Consider the following 16,097-nt stretch of genomic DNA (forward strand, 5'->3'; position numbering starts at 1 on the left):
ATTAAGGCATGATAAACTCACTAAAGCCCAATAAAACCGAATAAAGCTCATTAGGCCCAATAAAACTGTAATTAGCAACCAACACACATCTATACACATCGTATATATATATATATATATATATATATATATATACGATATATAACAGACCAATGAGTATGTATACATATAACACATATGACATCGTGTAAACATATGTCTATAACACGGGCTGACGGGTATATATACTTATAACACATGCACATGTGTACGTATAATACACATCACGGTTAGAAACCAAAACATATATATACAAATAACACATATACATGTATATATACGACACCTACACATAAAAATGCGTACATCTAACACATAAAAAATGAAAAATAAGAAAAAATAGGATAATCGCTCGCTGATCCCTCGCTGATCAACAATGGATCTGCACTTCACTCGTTGATCCCTCGTAGATCAGCGAGGGATCTGCGAGGGAAATGGTTTCTGGCTATTTCCCTCGCGAATCCCTCGCTGATCAGCGAGGGATCGGCGAGGGATTATCTTATTTTTTTTTATTTTCTCATTTATTATGTGTTATATGTATGCATTTTTATGTGTAAGTGTCGTATGTATACATGTATTTGTGTTATTTGTATATATATGTTTTGGTTGCTAACTACGAAGTGTGTTATATGTATACATGTGCATGTGTTATAAGTATATATACCCGTCGGACCGTGTTATATGCATATGTTCACACGATGTTGTATGTGTTATATGTATATATACCCGTCGGTCCGTGTTATACACATATGTATACACGATGTGTGCTGGTTGCTAATTACGATTGGATCAATGTATATATTGTTTAAAATACATATATCGGATGATGTATATATGTTTAAACGTAAGTGTATATGTGAATGTATAGATAGTATGTGTGTGTTATATGGGGATTTATTCAATTTTATTGGGCCTTAACCCATTTAATTGGTTTTGTTCGATTTTATTGGACCTTAAACAATTTACCGGACTTTAATGAGCTTTATTCACTTTTATTGGATCTTAATCCATTTTATTGGACTTTATCGGTTTTATTAGGCTTTGTTCGATTTTATTGAGTCTTAATCCATTTTATTGCCTTTATTCGGTTTAATGGGCTTAACGGGTTTATTCAGTTTTATTGGGTCTTAATCTATTTTCTTGGACTTTATTCGGTTTTATTGGGCTTAATACGTTTTATTCGGTTTTATTAAATTAATTTTTGTAATATTCTAATAAATAATAAATAATTGATAATTCAATAATCAATAATCAATAATTAATAATTAATTAAATTTGTAATTAATAAATAAAAAAATCAACGAGGGATCAGCGAGAGATTATGTTTTTGGCCATTCCCTCGCTAATCCCTCGCTGATCTGTGAGGAATTTTTTCCCTCGCTGATGTTTGTCGCTGATACCTTGTTTTCTAGTAGTGTGATTATTGAGCTCAACCATCCACGATCTGTAGTTCGAGTCTTCCAATGTCTAAGAAATGCGTAGTTGCTAGAATCAAATCATTACGAGACATACAATCATAAAGTTTAATTACCCACGGTCTATATCTTGAGTCCTCTGGTGAATCATTACCCGTATCCAGCTATTACATGGGAACAACTATCCCATCTTACATACTAAAATCGACTTCTATGCCTATGGATCCATTACATTATAGTCTAAGCATACCATTGTTTTCAAACAATTAACCATGATCAAACACATAGTTCCTATCACATAATATCATCATTAAATCCATGATTTAACCAAAAATAGTTCAAAGACTCATAAGCTCAAAATAATAATTAAGAACCAAGTATAAGATCAATATGGTTTTATAAGTTCCAAAATCCAAAATAATTTATTCTCCCTTTGAAGAATAAAGTAATTTTTCTCGAAGATCTTAAAAACTCATAAGTTTTATAACCCATCATATCATATTTAAGATATTATCTAATGTTTACAGCAAGATCAAAGTATTAAACCTTCATTTTGTCAAACAGGGTAAAACCCCCCAAATCTCCAAAGTACCCAAAATTGGTCGAAGTCCATAAATATGTAATATACATCAACAAAGATGTTTAGGAGGCTAAAAAATGGCATTTTGACATGTATAAAAGTTTTAGAAAAGTTAGAACGAACCTACAAACTTAGGTTTGAAGAAAACCTAAAACCAAGTAAAAATCGTGAGAAAGAAGAGTAGATCTTGAATTCCTAAGTTTAATACTCAAAGCTTGATGATTAATGTTAATAAATGCTCCCAAAATGGGACCTATAACTCCCAAAAAAGGAGTAGATGAAGAGGGAGAAAGTTGAAAGCCGAAAATAAAAGAAAACCCAAAGAAAATGTTTTTTAAGTACCGATCTGGGACTTTCTCGTGACCATGCCCATGACTTAGGTCGCCGCGTGAGTCGCCCGCATTGGCCACACACACATTTCAAATATCTGACCCGCACAACATGCCCGCGGCCCACGTATCTCTCACTGCCTCCACCAAGGACGGACCCAGAAAAATTTTCTTACGATGGCACCATATAATTAATATAATATAATATACATCTAAAAATAATTACAAAAAGTATGGTTTTTATAATACCGATAAACAACTCCTAAACTTGTATCCGACGCATCTTCATCTTTTGAAAACGGTCAATATATACCCAAAAATAATTACAAAAAGTATGTTGAGAAACAACTCCTAAATTTGTCCTCGGCGTGTCTTCATCTTTTGGAAACGATCGATGACATCTTCGTTTTTAAAATTACTAAGGGCTTCCTTTTCTATGGCGCAAATGAGTGCAGAATTCAAAAAATCAGCACCAATTCGATTACATAAATCTGTCTTGACAAGCTTCATCGCCGAAAAGCATCTTTCAACTGTAGCAGTTGCAACAGGCAAAACCAGTGTTAGTTTCAATAACCGGTAGACTAAAGGATGAGAAAAATGCTTTCATGTTGCCACCATTAATCTGGCGAGGTCGGCAATACCGTTTAAGTTGGCAAATCTGACATCATTATAAACAGAATGATAGTAGATATCAAGTTCATGCTCAAGAATGATCCTTTCCTTGTCATCAAAATCTCGGGGATACATCTGACTCAACTTCAATAGGCTTGATTTGTTAAACTGAGAAAACGAATTGCATGGATTCAAAGTTGTTATATTTTGAAGCAAGTCGGTGCTTATCTCGTCAAAACGATCACCAAACTCTCGGATCTGCATATCCAAAACAATGTTGAATATATCATAGTTATAATAATGTTGATTGGTAATGCTCATCCTTTTCCTTGAATTTATTGTATTAACATAAGCTTCAGCCATATCCAACTTCACAATCTTACGTTTATCACAAAAAAAGTAGCATTTCTCCAAAACTTGATCAAACCCATTTTCCCTCAACATTTGTAATTGACATTTGGTTGTTCCTATCAAATCAATAGCTTCCAATATGTCTTCATCTTTCCTTTGAAGAGCTTGAGACAATGAATTTGTTAATTCTAAGATCGTTGATATCAAGTGCATATAAAACACAAATTCAAATGTCTTTAAATATGATAAAATACCTCTTGCTTGAAGCCGACTAGCTCCATTATCACCATCATCTTCAACATATTCAAGCACCTGTATAACCGAGCGGAGATTCGATGACTCAGTACCGAGTCTTCAAGACTCGTTCCAATCGATGAATTGAATCTCGCTATTCGCTGTCGGCTCGTTATCGCTCACACACTCGCTCACTCGCACTCGCACCAGGTCACGTCGTTGTCTCACTCGCACTCGCACCAGGCCACCAGCAGGTACGTGTTTAGGGCTTTACTTTTTACTTCTTTAGGAATTAGGCCTTAGGCTTTAATCTTGGACTGAGTTTTCTTTTATTTGAGCTGGGCTTACTAAACTTATTTTATTAGATTAATCAATTTGTTGGGCTTACTTATCTAATTTATTTGGGCTTTATTTTGTTTGGGTTTTAGATTTAGTTGCACTGTTTGAATTTCATAAAAAATACGGTAGCACCTTTCAAAACGATACGGTAGCACCGTTAACAAACCTAAAATTTTTACCCTTCAGTGGCTAAATAATACCGTGGCAAGTGCCACCCATGCCAACCAAGCAGGTCCCTGGCCTCCACGCACCCTTTCTTCAAAAAGCCATGCGACCTCGGCCATGACTTTAGTCGCGGGCCAAGTCGTGTATCTCATTGCTTCGCCCATATTTCTTCTCTTTTCAAGGTATTTGTTGCATAACTTTTCTCCACAACTTAAAACCATCAAAGACACTTTATTTGTTGGCATAAAATGTTAAACTCAAGGCAAGATCCAAAATAATAATAAAAATCATTCCAATATAGAATTCTGGGTGTTATACAATGTTTCGTAATTAACTTCATATTTTTATCAGACATATTTTTTCCTTAAGAATAGTAACTATATTAGAGTAAATATAACAACACAAATACACAATAATAACAATATAAAAATCAATATAAAAAATAAGTGAAACAATTAAAATGTAACTTAACAATAAATAAATATAACATAAAAAGTAAGAAAGAAGGCTAAAACTTGAAAAATGGTTTCAATATGAAAATTTATGATATTATCAAATAATCTCTAAACTTTTCAAACTTTGTTTTTTTGAGTTTTATCTTAAAAATATGGAGAATAAAAATGATGCATGAAATTTATGATATAATTGGACTTGGTTGAAGCTTTGAGACATAAAATAAGCCCTTAGGGCTTTTGACGAAGGTGGTATGTGTATATGAATTGTTAACTTCGTTGTCGATATTTATTTTCTAGTATATGTTTGAAGATTAAGGTTGGTGGATTTGCTACTTTTTCTTTGGTTGGATTGAATTAAACGTGAGTATCGTTAAACATGCTTTAATCCATTATTTGACCTAGCTATGTGACCTAAACTTGCGGGCATAGATTGCCAGTCATTTAGGGAAGTTGTGCTACAAATTTGATAGATTTGATCGTTTCTGGTGTTTGTGAGCCACATCATGCCTACCTTGAGTAACGAGTTATATTTTCAGATTATGGTATTTAAGTTGGTAATACTCATGATGTTCTTATCTTTTCTTCCAAGACGAACCAACTATATCATTTCTTCACCACTGAAGATGTAATATACACCATTTTAAGCAACAAATTAATAGTGGTTCAGTTCTCGGACATGCTCCACATGTGGTGTTTCCATTTCCATATTTCGACGTGACATTATAATATCACTCTCTCCCTTTATTGCTTTATTTTCATATTGTGGTTGTCATGCTTTATTGATGATTTGTTATCTTATCGTTAGCAACCATATCAATTTGTTTTCCACATTAATCTAATCCAAAAGTTATTATATATAACCTACGTACGACTTTATAAATCTTCATAAAACTAACTAATAAAACTTGTAGATTTATCTTATTTTTAGAGAATCTAAATTATTTTAAAGTTTTTTAATTACACAAAGTAGATAAAAAACAAATATTTTACTTATTTTTTTTTTAATTTAATACACATATCAATATATATTTTTTCAATTTTTGGAACCCGGTTTTCAAAAGATTAATAATGAGTATATTCGAATGCGGGTATATCCATACTACATTATAGAACATTTATAACTTATTATTGCATACACACAACTTTCATAAAGCCTCACGTTTGAACTTTATAAATTGAACTAATGATAATCAACTAATAAACGATTCAAATGCAGGATAAATATAGAACACTACTAATAAAACAAATACATACTTCATTAAACTAATTGATAACCAACCAAAAACTAGCTCTCTCTCTCTTAATTAATACCACACAAAATCGTAAAATAAAATAAAAACAGTCAGAGAATCAAATGAAATTGAGGGTTCGAGTTCTCGCCTTTTTTTTTATTAACCTGGATATCCAACCTGCTATGCGAGCCAACTAATCCTAAGGCGACCACCTGATTTGCAGATAACCCGGAGTCACCGCATTTGAACCTCCGTGGTCACAAGGGGATTTTTATTCCTCCTTGGATTTGAACCTGAGACCTCCTCGTACTTTTTACCTTTAGAGCCAAGCTCAAACCAATCAGACGCCACCCTTGTGGTTGAGTTCTCGCCTTTAGAATCGAGATACATCACTATGTATTAGGCCATTACACTTGTAGTATTAGAAATGTGTTTTGAGATGATCTTACAGATTTTAAATAAATGTTCAATGTTGGATTATTAACGGGCTAAACCGAGTTCATATCCACAACACACCAATTTCAGAGAAGTTAATCATTCGTAGCAGTAATTAATAATCTAAGGTTATGAAAGCCCATGATATTTTCGTTTCCAAGCTAGCCTACTTTCATCTCCTCATCTTCACCTCTACACGCTAACATAATACAAAATTGTCAAAAAGCTAACACAAATGACAGGAACAAGCAACATTAAACACTTCTTCACCGCTTAGATATCCAATACTGTGTTACTAATTAGTGGTAATGAGTTCACTCTCATTCGAGGATCCGTTCGTCCATTTGGCGACCTGGCCTTCCGAGGGTGAACTCAAGATTCAGCAACCTACTTGAATTTGATGACTTGTTGCTACTATTATTTTCCAACTTCCTATCCTTCTCTGACAAGTGTAAGGATGCCTCACGTTCGTTAACCTAGAGAAAAAAATGAAATGAATCGTTAAAAACAATTAATGATCGTGATGGATGTATATATGTATGTATATATAACTATATCCACACGCGCGCACACACACATATATACATGCATGTATGCATCATAACTTGAAAACAGTGCTTCGTACACATACCGTAATATCAATTGCTCCAAGTGTAGAACAATTTGGCGTATATTCTTCGGTCGAGAAACTTGAATCATATGTATCCATTGACAATGACCACAACCCTCTGTTAAAAATTGTGGATTTAGTAAAGAGATTGCAAAAGATGATCTACATATACATATGTAATACGAAAGAAAAACACCGGCATATTAATGTTGGCTGTTGTAATATCATCTCCAAAAAGAAGTCATCAAAATATTCAAATTATATTATGCTATATAATTATATAAAAATATTTCTATTTCCGTTATTAGTATTGTTATGCGATAAACGTCCATTAGGCAAATATTAGTATTGTTAATTTATGTACATAGGTAGTTTACATTAGTAACCCTAGCTACGTACAAAATACTTAGACTCGAGGCATATATTAATTGTAACACAGGTACTAGAGATAACCCAAAATAGACTCCACTTAATTACTTTTACCAAACAAATAATTCCCAAAATCACATGGTAATTTGTTTGTTCATATTTATTTATACACTTGACAGTTGACACTACAACAAAATCAAGTTTATAGGAGACTCCCAAGTTCAAAGCGTCCTAATAGACCTTTTTATAAGATTTAGTTTATAGGACCAAAAAAATAAAACGTCCTAAAAGGTGTTATAATAGGTTTATATGACATTTTTTGATGTCGTAATAAGTTTTTTAGGACACTTTTAATATAAAACTTCCAATTAACAACTTTGTATAATACTATTTGAAAAACTGTTCTATAAAAACAAATGTCCTATAAAAAATTGAGTTTATAAGACACTTTCTCAAAAGTGTCAAGTTGCTAATGCGACATTTTGTATTCAAAATGTCTTAAAAAACTTGTTAAGACGCCCAAAAGCGTCATATAAACTTATTGCAACACCTTTGGATAGATGCTTTATATTTTGGTCCTATAAGTTAAGTCCTATAAAGCGGTCTATTGGGACATTTAGAGATTGAGGGTGTCTTATAAACCCAATTTTGTTGTAGTGTGATTATTCATTAACCAATTCGTGAATGGTTTAAGTTTAGTATATGTCAGACCAGAAGCACCAATGGTGGTAAAACACTGAATGGGGTCGATCTTGGAAGAAGATATATATATATATATATCGAAGCTAAAAATGGTATTTTTTTTTCAAGACTTGTGAAACCGTCACTTGGGTTTTCCATCATTCGTGTAATAAATTATGGAATGAGGTGTTTTTGAGTTATCATTAAATAAACTTTGAAGCTCATGTCGGGCTGAGATATTTGATGGCTATGAGTTGCCGTCCAGAAATAATGAGGTCAACAAAGGCCAGCCAATGTCTTTTACATTAAATGTTGTAGCAGCTCTAATTTAAACAACTGCAAGATACATACAGAAGAGACATTAACTTATAGCTGAAATTATGTATACTAATTCTAGTTTTATATATGTATAGCATGAGCATGACTAATTAAGGGATAAATATTCCCCAAATGTCACCATACAACACTACCAATGACTCAGAAATTTGTGCCATTTCCCTTGACTTTTAGTTTTTCTCGAGATCCTTTACATTCGCAATTCAACATCCATTGGATATGCCATTCTGGTTCTTTTGTATATTAGAGTTATTTTTTTAATATCGAAAAGAGATCTAGATGTTTAAAATTTTAGTGTTTTTGATTTTTTAATAAATAAATTTATCACTTCTTTTTTAAATTTTCACTGTCAACAAAGAAAGACAATATGCTTGTTAGATCAACACAATATTCATTTACCAAGAAACATTATGCAATAATGTGTGTGTGTTTCCGCAATGCACTTATTAGATGCCTTTTTGCAAGTCAAATTGGCATCATATCCGCTATTAAGTTCAAACAAGTAATGATGATGAACAAAAAAGATAGGAGGAAAGAACAAAAGTTGCAGAGAGATAGAAGACTGCAGATATGTACTGATCTGTAGCACTCACACACACACACACACTAACCTCTGAGATGTTTGTAGTGTAGTTGGTCGTGATGGGTGGATAGAATTATGAGATTGGTTCAGACTGGAGTTGTTGGTATCATCAATTTTATCATCAAACGGTGAAATATCTCCCTCCATTTGAAGTAATGTCCTTGGAATCCTTGGATTTATCATACCCATATCCGCCAGTCCAGCTGCAAACACATTCATACAGCACCCATCAATTTTCTGTGGCTTACCAGTGAGACAGAGTAATAATTCGGATGGGAACTGTAGGTATTGGTCTTATATCGGAAATTTTCAATCCTATATATCTTAACCAGTTAAGAAAAAAATATGATGCATGGGGTCCTTATAGAAAGAAAGATCCAAATCTAGTACCTGCTCCTTTGTCAGTGCTCTTCACTGTTCTATACATCTGCATGAATATATCCCACAAAAGATGTGTTAGTAATTATAACTATGAGAAAAATATCACCCTCTTTTAGATGCCCTTTTGTCCTTGTTCCTCTTGCTTCTTTCTCCTACCATGCCTACTTTAGCATAGCAAAATTTAAGCTCAAATACGCGGACATGGGTTTGTGCTTTGCCTCTCTCTCTCTCTCTCTCTCTCTCTCTCCCTCTCTCTTTCTCCCTCTTTCTCTCTTTCTCCCTCTTTCTCATTTCTATACATTTTTTCATTAGTAAAGTCACTACCTTCTACATCACAAGAAGGTATCAGTTTCAAGATCAGAATGTACAAAAGAAAAATGTATGTAAAAAAGAGTTTCTCTAACCCTCAGAAAGACGATGACAACAATTATATGGTTCACAAGATGACTCTTTGATTGAAGGACATGATGACACCCAAAGTCTGATCTTTTACAAGAAATGAAGAGGCCTACTGTTAGACGCTAGAAAAATTAGACAAGAAGGATACCCACCTGCAGATGACTCTTCACATGAGCAAGAGTTAGGTCCTTCACATTCATCAACTCTAGCACTGATTTAGGAGTTGCTCCTGCAAAATTTTATAAAAGAAGCACCGAATTACTTATAATTAACTGTAATGAATCCACTCGGCTGAACTTGTTGGAACAAGTATAATGAAGTCAACATGAAGCAAAAGTCAGAAAGTTAAAGTAGGAGAGACAAAATAGCACAGATATGAATCTAAAAACTTACTTTCATGGCCACCAAGGAGTTGAACGGCATGAACGAAGTGAGCATGTAGAGTCGAAGTCCATCTCATACGAGGAGCCCTAACGATCCTTCTGACACGGCTACCCATCCTTGAATTCCTCTTAAACTCCTGACTGTAGATTTGAGGTTGATGATAATGTTGATTGCCATACTGATGTTGAAGAAGCATACTATTTCTTTGTAGTTGCAAAGGTAACGTGGGATGATGTAGGGGAGGAGGATTGAAAGATGCCATCTCGAGCCCCAAGCTCAGACGAGGCTGATCAAGCTGGAGTCCATTGGTAACCAAACATCCCATATCCGCTGCTACTGGTGGGTAGTACTGATGGTTGAAGACATTTAAGCCGTTTTCATGACTTAAATCGCTGCCACTGCTGTTGGAATCAGTGGTGGTGGAGCTGCAGGTTGGCCTCTTGATACAATCAGCAGCTGGAGAGCTGATCTGTAAGGATAGATCAGGCAAAGTTGTAGCTGCAATACCACTTGTCATTGGAGTAGTTCTTGAAGCGAGAAACATGGATTTAAAATGAACAGAATATTAAGATGAAAAAAAAAACGACAGATTGGATGATGTTTAAGAAAAGGCTTTTGAGTTGTGATTATATCATGAGTGCCTTATGATTAACCTTTGCATGGTCTTTGAGAGAGAGAGAGAGAGAGAGAGAGAGAGAGAGAGAGAGAGAGAGAGAGAGAGAGANGGGGGTGGGTCTAGAGCTTATCAGTAGTAAAGACTGTGTAGGCTTTATCAGTAATAGAGTAGAAGTAGGTTAGGTTTGAGGTTTGACGAAGAATCGGAGAAAGGAAGGCTTTGTGTAAGAAAAGTTTTTAACTTTAATCTATTTTATTTGAGATTTATGAAGGGGGATGAAGATTGCAGATATCGAAGGAAAAGTTAGTGAAAAGCTTGATTATATGAGCAGAGGGCCAGAGAGAGAGAGAGAGAGAGAGATCAGTATGAGGGTGATAGTTAAGCAGGAGAGTAAGTGGTGTTTCTGCAGGAAGAATGCTTGGAACTCGGGAAAACAAAAGCTTGGAATAAAACTCATAAAAATTAAAACTTTTATAAAACCATTTCATAATAATTATACCACAATAAATATATTTTATTATTGTAAACAACAAATAAGTCATAAACTTCAAGTTTTGCTTATAATTTGACCACTATAAGTAATTAATACCCCATGTATATTACAAGTTTTATGAGGAATATATATATATATATATAGAGAGAGAGAGAGAAAGAGAGTATATATATTATATATAGAAAGAGAGGCTTGAGATTATGTGAAACAAAATTGTTTTCGTAAAACACGTGAGAAAACATTTTTACACTCGAAACTTCACAGCAAAAATACTATGAAGGTATATTACAAGTTTTATGAGGAATATATAGAGAGAGAGAGAGAGTATATATATATAGAGAGAGAGAGAAAGAGAGTATATATATATATATATTATATATAGAAAGAGAGACTTGAGATTATGTGAAACAAAGTTGTTTTCGTGAAACGCATGAAACATTATTTTTACACTTGAAACTTTACAGTTAAACACCGTGAAAGTAACCTTCACAGTGTTTTTGCTGTGAACATTCGACCTTTTTTTACCTTCACAACATTTTGTTATGAAGTTTCAAGTGTAAAAACATTCTCTCACGTGTCTCAGGAAAACAGACCGGTCTCACGTGAATCGAGCCTTGTTTCGATCTCTTTGATCTATTCCACAATACCTTGGTCTAAATTAAAAAAACTTGGTTCTTAGATTAACTTATATATACAAGTTATTGTATTCTTAAGATGAAAACAAATTCTAACATGCTTATGCTTTTCTTATACAAATAGATATTATTCTTTTAAGCTCTTTTTATCCCTTCCTAATTAAAGAATATTCTTTAATGTTTTCCTTTCACTTCTTTTGGGGAGTTGATTTCCTCTGAAATCCGTATTCCAAAATAGAGATGATGAAAGAGAGCTAGGGTACGGATGCCATTTAAAGACTTGCAGGAAGCACAAAGTAAGGGAGCACCCCACCATGCCAACTTGTGATTTTAACTTCGTTTCACCCCTATGCCTCTTCTCTTTATCCTTCTGCATGCACATATATGAGCCATCTATCAACATCATGTGCTAACACTATTGTCGTTTGTCGGTAGATAGAGGTTAGATTCATGATTGTCGAAATACGAATATATTGTCATAAAACTCCATTTGAGCCACACCTATATATCTCAAGACCAAGATCCATAAATTCTTGATATCTTTAAATGGTTAGAACTTTGTTTAGTCTAATCAACATAGAAGTTCCAATATCGAATCTTACTTGCATTAATTAGTTAGTTTAGTTTACTAAGCAAGTCGTTATGAAAAACAAACACCAATAAAACGCAGAGTAGCATATACAATCGTTTCTTTAAAAACAATACTACAAAAAGCGAATCACGATCACTTATTTCCATCGTAAAACGCAAGAGAAGCAATTCATGACAGTATTTGCCATTTCTGTAGGTGAAGGTCTCATTGAAAAGGGGAAGCAGATTTGGTTTCCCAACACCAATATTCCCTCTCCGTGTCTAATTATACCCATCTTCTATTATACGTACGTACTGCGAATAAGCATAAATTAAATTAAATGCCATTGAAGCTTAAAACCTACCCCAACCCAACCAACCTGTCTAGTCCCACCCACTACTGGCTCGTCGATAACACTAAAATAATTAACCCTATTTTTCCTCACCGTATAACATGGTTAACTCACGTGACTTGTGGGCATGACTTTGTCTAGGTGATAGGTTGTTCTTTTTGTTCTCTTCTCTTGTAATCTTCTCATCATTTGCCCTCCCCATAACATATTTTATATTCTTGCCATCCTTAAGAAATTTTAAACTTCGTTTTGCAAATTCAGTTTGTTTGCATTAATTAAGAGGACGGTTTATTTTCTTATTCATATACATGGAGAGGGGGGAGTTTCAATGGAAGTGTTATTTTTCATGAATATTGACGTGTTATTCATCATTAACAGTACTTTAATGATAAATATGTTACAACATTCATGATGAATAATGTGTCCATATCTTTTATGAATATCGCGCTACGAGCGGTTATATTCACAATTCCTTTGCAAACTGCCTAATTAAATAGTATAAACCGTGCAAATGAGAGTATTTTAGTGTTTTTCATTTATTGATATCTCATTTCTTAAGTATCTCTTTCACTTGTTACTTTGAAATTGATGACCATACAAACCGTAATTAAAGTTTACATATAAAACTTTCATATTAAACCATAATCATCACTTTTTGGTTTCTTATTATGTTTCTCATACAAAAACATTTACTAAACCTCCACAATTGAAATATCTCTGAATATCGTCACTTTCTAATTTCTTATTGTGTTTCATCTTTAAAACAGTACTAAAATTTCACGTATGGAAGATCTACTAATAGTGTTACCTTATGGTTTTTCACCTATTAAATTTGGTAAAAAATTTCAAACAGCCAAATTTCATAGACAAAACAACACTATAGGCTTTAAATAAAAATCTTTGTTTTACCTATATAAACATTGATAGAAAAATCGGAACAATCAAAATTTATAGATGAAACAACACCATTAACGTTAAACAAGCATCATATAATCACGGGAGAGGCGGTTTTATGGATTTGTAGATCAAATTCAATGATCATTCAAAAGTTTGTGATACAAAATCAATACAAATCAAAACTCTATATCAAATTCAAACAAAAATCAACTACAAATCACAACCTAAATCAAATTCAAACAAAAAATCAAATATAAATCAAAACCTAAATTGAATTCAAACAAAAATCGAAACAAATCAAAACCCTAAATCGAATTCAAACAAAAACAAAATCTTTAAACAAAAAATGAAACCCTAATATCGATCTCCCTTCACGCATAACCTTCACCATACACAATTAGGAAAATTGATGGAAGGGAAAGAGGAAGAAGACGAAAATGATGGGTCTTTTCGTGTTCCTACTTCAATCTCGAACCACTTGATGAAGATGGGGCAAGAATGGTCTTTTTTGTTTTGTAAGTTGCTGATGGTTTCTAAAGCTTAGCCCTTTCAGACAAATCGTAAGTCGCTAATGTGGAAAGGAAGATGAAGAAGATGAAGAAAATTGATTCGGAGAGAAGGGGGAGAAAGAGCCGAATTTTAGGAATAAATAGGGGTGGGAATTATCTTCCCAAAATAAATCGTAAATTGTTTCAATATTGTCCTTTCTCTAATTCTTTTCCTTTTTCATTTGTAACCTTCATTCAACTCTAACTGTTGATTAAAAAAGAACGACTCATATGGGTTTATGAGGTTTGTAGTATTTTGGAGGTTTTTAAAAGAAGATATATATATATATATATATATATATATTTTAAATATATATATATATAGGGGTTGGTTCAAATACTAACCAAAACTATTGTGCAAACTATGCTAACCAACATCAACCAATCATGTTCCATTTTTTAGTTAGATTCAAATATAACTCACATATTAATTGTAAGGGTATTTAGGTAATTTATCATTCTTATGTAACTCCCAAATATTTTAATTGAGAGCTACAAATCTTAAAATATCACTAATTGATCTTCATGTAATAATGACATGAAGTTTCACATGTGTTCATCTTAGTGAATTTTACATTTATTTTTCCTATAATGATTTTGATATTGTAAATTTGAAAAAAAATCCCTTTTGTAAAGATTCCGTTATAGTCCGAGTAATTTGGATAATCATAGAGTAAAACGGATCGACGACAATGAGAATGAAAAAGCTAAAAGCGTCTACGAATACATTCGGAATTCGAATTCCGAAAGTGAAGAAAATGATCAATAAGTGTCCCAATATGAACATACGTTAGCTATGAACACGCTAATGTGAACATGCCTACATTAAAGATTTGAGTTCGGGATGACAAACAATATACATTTTTCGCTAAGTTTTGAATTTCAGTAAATCCACATCCTTGTTGCTCTTTTTAATTATCTACTTTGTGTAATAATAGTTTTAGTTTTGAAGACTAACTACATAGGGGGCTGTTCATTATGTTCATTAAATATTTGACTTCGGGATGGCAAACAATATACATTCTTCACTAAGTTTTCAATTTCAGTAAATTCACATCCTTGTTACTCTTTTTAATTATCTACTTTGTGTAATAATAGTTTTAGTTTTGTTACTGTTTTATGTCATATAGCACAAATCATATCATGCTTATATAGGGGTTGTTCATTATGTTCACTATGCTATATTACTTGATCACACACATAGCGATTACATTTTTCATACTAGGATACATTAAGACATTTGTGCACAGACACACATATATTAACAGATATCAAATCAGCACAAATAACACAGATGTAGACGTTGGGATTCGTTACTGTTTTATGTCATATTGTTGATGTTCATTAGGTTCACAAATCCAAACTTGTATGTTTTTTTGTGAAGTGTTGTGTGTGTGTGATGTTCATTAGGTTCACAAATCCAAACTTGTATGCATTTCACCAAAATCATCCATCGTTTTGATGAATATTATGAACCAGATTTTTCGCTAATGATATACACTATTGATCGTATAGATTGGCAGTTTCATAGTTGATTGGAGGTTACGAAATCGTCTGAATAATATAGGTTCACGATGTGATGCGATTTTTTTACAAAATTACYCTTTGAACAGTTGTTCATAGACATCTCATTTAATACATTAATAAAAATGATTATTTTTGTAGTCTCATTTAATAAGGACCGTTTGATGAGAAAATGAACGATCAAGATTGGTTAGCATAGTTTGCACAATAGTTTGGGTTAGTATTTGAACCAATTACTATATATATATATATATATATATATATATATATAGAGAGAGAGAGAGAGAGAGGTGAGTTATTATACAACTCTTTACATTTGTACAACCAATACAACTCAATCTCAACCGTCCATTTAATTTGATGAATATGTGATTTCATAGAAGTTTTGATTGTTTCATAATATAAGGTATTAATCATAATTAATGAACTCTATTCATATTTCATAAATATTCAAATCATAATAAATGAACTCCCATCATTTCTATAAATATCTCAATTAATTGGGTTGCAAGGGTTGTACAAATACACAAGG

At 33.0% G+C, this 16,097-nt stretch overlaps 2 protein-coding genes across 2 annotated transcripts; both read right to left on the reverse strand.

Annotated features, from left to right (window-relative positions):
* Nucleotides 1–2,966: 2,966 nt before the first annotated feature.
* Nucleotides 2,967–4,183, reverse strand: LOC112509102. Its single transcript, XM_025113970.1, has 3 exons — nucleotides 4,100–4,183; nucleotides 3,581–3,638; nucleotides 2,967–3,514 (listed from the first exon to the last, which is right to left on the reverse strand). The coding sequence occupies exons 1-3, from the start codon at nucleotides 4,181–4,183 to the stop codon at nucleotides 2,967–2,969; spliced, it is 690 nt and encodes a 229-aa protein (XP_024969738.1).
* A 2,151-nt stretch (nucleotides 4,184–6,334) lies between these two features.
* Nucleotides 6,335–10,473, reverse strand: LOC112510362 (probable transcription factor KAN4). Its single transcript, XM_025115760.1, has 6 exons — nucleotides 9,939–10,473; nucleotides 9,698–9,774; nucleotides 9,156–9,192; nucleotides 8,794–8,968; nucleotides 6,818–6,914; nucleotides 6,335–6,662 (listed from the first exon to the last, which is right to left on the reverse strand). The coding sequence occupies exons 1-6, from the start codon at nucleotides 10,471–10,473 to the stop codon at nucleotides 6,507–6,509; spliced, it is 1,077 nt and encodes a 358-aa protein (XP_024971528.1). The 3' UTR covers nucleotides 6,335–6,506.
* Nucleotides 10,474–16,097: the final 5,624 nt, after the last annotated feature.

The sequence above is a fragment of the Cynara cardunculus genome (genome assembly GCF_001531365.2).
Source record: "Cynara cardunculus var. scolymus isolate 2C chromosome LG 3, CcrdV1, whole genome shotgun sequence".
Taxonomy (NCBI): Eukaryota; Viridiplantae; Streptophyta; class Magnoliopsida; order Asterales; family Asteraceae; genus Cynara; species Cynara cardunculus.